Here is a 7,178-nt window from a genome sequence, read left to right as displayed (position 1 = left end):
GAAATCTACGCCAGATAGATTTCCACTATAACTTACGTCAGTTTTCTGGTGTAAATTATAATTAATTTGTCGGGCAGTTTGTGGGCACACCCATTTTGGGAAGCCACCCACCTATCCACAAAAGTGGCAAGGGTGGCATAAAAGGGCAGATAACTGGCTTAGAAAGGTCGATAAGTTCCCCGGATTGTATATCAATTTCTCACCATGTCAAGATCGTTTCCTTCTGTCAATGAATAGAAAGATTATTGTATTCATGCAGAGGCTGAAAACCATCCTGATAATACCCAACTGAAAAAGGCGCTCTGAAACACTTAGGCCTCATGCACACGACCTTAGCCGTGTGCACGGCTCATAACTATGGCACGGCCCGTAACTACAGCACGGACGGCCGCAGAGTGTCATCCGCGGGCGTCCGCAAATCACGGACACATTGATTTCAGTAAGCCCGGAGCGCAAATCCTGATGACAATCTGGAGCAGAAATACGAATTGCAGCAGTGAATTTCTGCAACAGATTATCTTCAAATTGTACGGTGGATTTGCCTGGGCTAAATCCTGACCTTGTGAATATTCCCTAAGGCCACTTTCACATGCAGTATTTAGGTCAGTATTTTAGGTCAGTATTTGTCAGCCAACGCCAGGAGCGGTTACAAACATGGAAGAGGTAGAAATCTTTCCATTATACTTTTTCGCGGTGTAGGTTCCTCTCCTGGTTTTGGCTTACAAATACTGACCTACATACTGCTGTGTGAGAGAGACATAAGGCTGTGGATCTTCCTCACAAAAAACTGCTGTGCAAAGTTCAAAACCTCATTCACACATTTAGGTAAAAAAATATGTGCAGATTTTAGGGCTCGCTGTGGATCTTTAATTCTGCGGCATACTTCACTGTGGCTGATTTTTTGTATGCGGATTTAATATGGCTTTAATATGGATTTCATTGCAGAAAATCCACCCTAATGAGCAACCTTGTGTCAGTCAGGACAGGTTTTCAATCTCAGAACAAGAATGGCCCATTCACTGACAGCAAGCAGAGATCTTGAAAATGCAGAGGCATTGAAACCCTAAGTATATCAGAAAGTTGCAGAGCTTTTCATTATATTATAAAGAAATAAAGAAGCTTTATTTACAGAAAACTGGAAAATCCTTTAACAACTGAAGAGTAAATATATATATATAGCTTGCACCAACCTGAATAATTACTATGGGCAACGGATCTAGTTTTCCTTTGCACTGGTATTTATATTATGAACCTCATGGAAAAAAAAACATTGGCATGTTAAAAAAAATATTTTGCAGATGCCAATCAGAATCAAGCTTTCATTGTTTTCTGCGCTAGTTAGAAAATGAAAGAAGCAATCTGATTGGTTGCTGGTGCCATTTTTAGTTTTCATGCTTGAGGCTATTATGTGTAGTCGGAACATGGACGACTGGTCAGATCTGGTATATAGAGCTTGTGTCTGCTTCATATCAGTGTACTTGTGGCCTGCGACGTTTAACAATTCACTTTCATGGCCATCGTTACATAAAGCCAAGTAATATGCCGTATAGTCTGTTCGTTTGTTTGCGGGACAATAAAGCTGCTTACGTCATCAACGAGCGACCCAGAAGTGGTGCCCACGTGTATGACAGGAGGAATCAGACGCGACACCTGCGCCGCTGATCATCTTCTTGGTATATACATTGCTGTATTGTGCTGCCTAAGGGGAGTTGCAGGTATATCTGAGGACTGGCGCTGTCTATAGGGCGTTGCGATGCAGGAGACTGCTTCTTTTATACAGCTACAAGCAGCATTGTGGCTCATACGTTATTCTAAAGCTGCATACACGTCCACGTTGTTTTTACGCACACACGCTTTTTGTAGTGAGTAGCTTCTTTTTTTTTTTAAATGTATTTGTTTTTGGATGGCAGTTTTTTGGGAGCAAATTTTACAAGATGGGGCAAGTTGATAAAAAAAAAAACCGTAGCAGATGGGAATAGTCCTGCAGTAGATAATGGTGTGTACGTGCGCCTAGCTTATATAGAGTTTGTCTGCCATTTCATGTTGTGGACGCGGCTTACTTTTTCATACATATATGCTATGTTATTAAAGCACGTGCGTGATTTTCTACAAAAAAATTGCTAAAACTGGGCTTTGCAATGGCATGTTGTACCATTATACATACATTGGGGGAGATTTATTAATACTAAGACCCCCCCCCCATTTAGAGCATGTTTCTCACCTACATTTATCTTGTACGTTGGGAAAGCTCCTGACATACATGATAAATGTATCCATAGGGCTCCATTAGCCCAATGGAGGTCAAAAAAGTGTCCTTTTGGTCTCCGGTGTGGTGTAAGACTGCATACTTTTATTTTTTTGAAGAAGAATGGGGTACCATAGTAGATTATGCTATTCCATTCTGAAAGATCCCGCAAAAAAGGTTTACTGCGCGGTAAACACTTTTTGTAACATGCGAGCCTATGGGTGATGTGGATGGCATCCGTCACAGGTATACGTTGGGAAGCTTCAGTGATGTAACTGTCCATATATGGACAGTTATATCACTAGAGCTTAAAGAGGCTCTGTCACCAGATTTTGCAACCCCTATCTGCTATTGCAGCAGATCGGCGCTGCAACGTAGATTACAGTAACTTTTTTATTTTTAAAAAACGAGCATTTTTTGGCCAAGTTATGACCATTTTTGTAGTTATGCAAATGAGGCTTGCAAAAGTCCAAGTGGGTGTGTTTAAAAGTAAAAGTCCAAGTGGGCGTGTATTATGTGCGTACATCGGGGCGTTTTTACTACTTTTACTAGCTGGGCGTTCTGATGAGAAGTATCATCCACTTCTCTTCACAACGCCCAGCTTCTGGCAGATCACGCTGTGACGTCACTCACAGGTCCTGCATCGTGTCAGACGAGCGAGGACACCGGCACCAGAGGCTACAGTTCATTCTGCAGCAGCACCAGCGTTTGCAGGTAAGTAGCTACATCGACTTACCTGCAAACGCCGATGCTGCTGCAGAATCAACTGAAGCCTCTGGTGCCGATGTGTCCGACACGATGCAGGACCTGTGAGTGACGTCACAGCGTGATCTGCCAGAAGCTGGGCGTTCTGAAGAGAAGTGGATGATACTTCTCGTCAGAACGCCCAGCTAGTAAAAGTATTAAAAACACCCCGATGTACGCACATAATACACACCCACTTGGACTTTTACTTTTAAACACGCCCACTTGGACTTTTGCAAGCCTCATTTGCATAACTACAAAAATGGTCATAACTTGGCCAAAAATGCTCATTTTTTAAAAATAAAAACGTTACTGTAATCTACATTGCAGCGCCGATCTGCTGCAACACGAGATAGGGGTTGCAAAATCTGGTGACAGAGCCTCTTTAATGTACAGGCAGTACCGCCGTCCTCAGCAAGGGCTCTGCCCTGGGGAAGCTATTGATGTCACTGTCCATATAGACCGAGACATCGGGAGTTTCCCCGGGCACTGTGCGAAGGGGTCGGGGCTGTTCTGACAATGTATCCCATTTATACGTTGCAGCCTTCCGGCAGAGATATATGCCAGGAATCCTCCCGAAGTATACCTCCGACGAAAAGCAATTCGATGTGAAGGGGAAACCCAAAAGCTGTGCACCAGTATCTCTCTCTGTGCAGTGTGCATCGGGTAAATCAACATGGCACACTTTTTTTGATAAATTGGGCGTAGGCAAATAATTAGTCTAGTCGGACCTGGCAGTTTTTTTTTTGTTTTTTTTAAATGCCACTCTACCTATCTATGCCTTGCGTACCAAGTGCAGAATATCCAGTTCCTAAGATAACCGTATATGTTGTATATTCTATTTTAGTTTTCTTGACAAGTAGAAGGATCTGAGGGGGGTATAAATCGTGATCTCCAAGGAGAAGGGTTCTCTGTTCAGGTTTTCTTTACTTCTGACTCGCAAAGTATTATTGGATCTCTTTTTGCCCTAGGGAAAGGTTGATTATACCAGGACACCAGACAATTCAGTGGATTACAAAGTATGTGTATGCCAGTACTTTTGCAGCCGTTTTTTTTTCAATAGCTTAATTAAATTAAACAAATAAAAGTGAAGCAACTTTGCAAATAGTCCAAATAAAAAAATCTCCCAAAGTTTTGTGTATACTGCTCCTATGCAGTCCTATGGGTCCCCATGGTAACAGACTACAAACCAACCCTGTGTGTAGTCTTATTCTGAAGTCATGTGTTACTCCACTCCTTCTTATCCCTTTTCTTGCTAACCTACAGACAGTGGGCAAGAGGGCCGATGGAAGGGAGGTTGTTCGTAGTTTGTCACCATGGAGACACATAGGTCTGCATAAGAGCTTTATACACAAAATGATAACGTTTTAATTAAGGCCAAGTTCCTTCGTTTTTTTTTATTTTGGATATATTGGAACATTAGAAAAAAAATGTTGCAAATGTATACATACCCTATAATTCTGTGATTGGTTTTCCTGCATCTCAAGTTTTGTATTTATTTCAGGGTTTGAAAACCAGAATGAGTTTTGTAGAGTACAGAGAACTGATAGAAGATGGAGACACGGCTATTGTGTTTTTGGGTCATGACTCCATGTTTCCAGTGACCATCCAACATGGAGGCCAAACACAAACTAAATATGGAGTCATCAGACACTCCACTGATTTAATAGGGAAACGGTACGGCTCCAAGGTGACCTGCAGCAAGGGAGGCTGGGTACATATTCTATATCCAACCCCGGAATTATGGACCATGAACCTTCCTCACCGCACTCAGATCCTTTATTCTACTGATATTTCTATGATTACAATGATGCTGGAGCTGAAACCGGGATCAGTGGTCTGTGAATCAGGTAACGTCATTTTTTTGGTATGGGAACATGTTGCGTGCATTTTTTATTTTATTTTTTAACATGTCCTTTTGGATTGCAATTGAAACGGTCAGGTTCTAACTCAAAGGTCCCGTTGATATCAGTAGAGTGAAACCCACATATGTATCTCGGCGTCGGGAACCATTTGTACATGATCTCAATTGAATCTGATTTTCAATTAAAGGGGTTTTCACTATGAACAGAACATTACTGCAGGAGGCTGCGATTGGTTGATACGGTCTTGTGATGTCATTAGATGACACGTCATTACCCCAGAATTTAAACCGAGGCTTTTGGCGAGAGACCGGAGCAGAATTTCTATAGTAAATGCCCAAGTAGCCAAAGTGGAAAGCTGCTGCAATGAGAGGCTCCCTACGTGACCATGTATAACATGGGCGCCCGTCCATTTGACTGGGCACCGAGTAAAACCACATTTCCCCTACAGCCGCTAGCTGTAGTAGAAATGTGCTGCGACTTGCAGTTTCCCCCCTGCGATTGCAGCTAGACACTGCGAAAAGCTGCCAGTCTCCCAGCAATCATCTGTCTGCCAGCAGATTTTCATGGGATAGGAGGCTGTGCGGGTGGGACAACACCTTTAAGGCCCGCCGCACACATAACAGAACTGCTGTGGATTTTCATTACGTGTTGGGGCACGGAAAATCCACAGTGGATTACGATACTAGCCATGTGGATGGGATTTGAACAAATCTTAACCAAATGCCGCGGGACGTATTCCGCACGGGAATCGCAGTATCCTCATAATCGCAGTATCCTCATAATCGCAGTATCCTCATAATCGCAGTATCCTCATAATCGCAGTATCCTCATAATCGCAGTATCCTCATAATCGCAGTATCCTCATAATCGCAGTATCCTCATAATCGCAGTATCCCCATTCTGTGACGGATGATCACAGCGGATTTATCCCTTCTCAATGTAGAAGGGGGAAATCCAATATATGCAGATTTTGTTGGGAAAAACTCCACAAGAAATCTGCCATGTGAGTGGGTGCTCTAAGTAGACTGTTATACCTCATAGCCATAGGGGATGTGCCGAAAAAGCTCACATGGTTATAACTTTTCACTAGTTTGTCTATTTTATTGGCGTGATTGGCGAATGCAGAAGCTCTGCATGTCCTCTCAACCAATCGGAGCATGGTCTGCTCAATTGGCATTCTGCGTGACCGTTCTTAAGACCCCCTTGAGGATTAAAAATGCAGTTTTGCGGAAGCAGATCTACCCACGACTTATGCATCTTACCGATCCCCAAAAAAGGGCAGCTAGCCTTGATTAGGGCAAGGTTGCCATTCCCAACAGCCCCATGTTGGGAGTGGAGCTTTTTCAGGAAAAAGGTGAAGAAGCACATTACTAAATGTTGCAGACCCTTTGTTGAAGGCAGTGATGGGGTTTCCAGAGTTCGTATCCCTCCAGATTTGACATTGATGACGTATGTAATTTAAATGCCAAAATTGCTTATACTATTAAGGAGTTTTCGTTATGTTACAATTGCTTATGTCCCCAGTATTATATTGTTATTTGTTTAGACATCCCTTATGTTCAGTATATGCCATGAATTTGTATCTTCACAGCCCCAGATTGTCAGTGCCATGCTGCGCCTTTTGCATATTTCATTTTCATAATGGCCTGCTACTCGCAAACCTTTCTATAAGCCGGCGTTCCGAGCTTAGTCAGGACATGTGATCTGTGCTGCGCTCGAGGTCACAGATGGTATCTCAGCTGCAGCAGAGGAACGTTTTGGAGAAACGACAGTCTGCTTTGCTCCTTCAGCTACCCAGATTAACCCCTCAGCTGCTGGGGTAGCGGGCTCACATTGATTACCCGCGATATGAAATCATATCTGTAAAGCTTGTGTAAGTTATATCCATGTCACATGTCCTTAAAATAAGAATAGTGTATTGTAAGGCTATGTAAATACATCTGGAATATCCCAGAATCCCACACTACAGTCATCCTCTCTCCAACTTGAATGCCTGATAACAGGGAGCATTAGAGAGTATGCAAGTGTACGGCAAATGGAGAGAAATCAAAAGTTTCTGTACCTATATTATTTCTGCTTTTTCTAATTCTACAATTGTTGTCTGTTACAATAGTTGATGTTCTAGTTGAAACATTTTTAAAGGTTATAAACACTATTGGCAGCCAGTAGGAGTTGTCTGGGTTCTTGCCAACATACTTTTCACAGCTGAGGGTTTGCTACAAATGTATCCAGACTATACAATCCTCTTTGAGGTAATTAGCAGTACAAATATCTGTCCTTTAAAGTTTGCTACAATGTATCGGTGTAGGTAAAATGTATCCGCG

At 42.5% G+C, this 7,178-nt stretch overlaps 1 protein-coding gene across 6 annotated transcripts in view; it reads left to right on the top strand.

The window, feature by feature from the left end:
* The first annotated feature begins 1,410 nt into the window (after positions 1–1,410).
* The window catches only part of TRMT61A (tRNA methyltransferase 61A), a 31,413-nt gene continuing 25,645 nt past the window's right edge, over positions 1,411–7,178 (top strand). The window contains exons 1-4 of one of the 6 annotated variants that reach the window (XM_075845014.1): positions 1,411–1,673; positions 3,533–3,655; positions 3,961–4,008; positions 4,494–4,839. In XM_075845014.1, the coding sequence (XP_075701129.1) occupies positions 4,509–4,839 (331 nt within the window). In that variant the 5' untranslated portion in view covers positions 1,411–1,673; positions 3,533–3,655; positions 3,961–4,008; positions 4,494–4,508. Of the gene's footprint in view, positions 1,716–3,532; positions 3,656–3,960; positions 4,009–4,493; positions 4,840–7,178 lie in introns of all 6 variants that reach the window. The other 5 variants (XM_075845013.1, XM_075845016.1, XM_075845012.1 and 2 more) reach the window with 5 other exon arrangements.

The sequence above is a fragment of the Rhinoderma darwinii genome, chromosome 12, assembly GCF_050947455.1.
Source record: "Rhinoderma darwinii isolate aRhiDar2 chromosome 12, aRhiDar2.hap1, whole genome shotgun sequence".
Classification (NCBI taxonomy): Eukaryota; Metazoa; Chordata; class Amphibia; order Anura; family Rhinodermatidae; genus Rhinoderma; species Rhinoderma darwinii.
The sequence above is the reverse complement of the archived record's forward strand: the minus strand, read 5'-3'. Positions and strand labels throughout refer to the sequence as shown.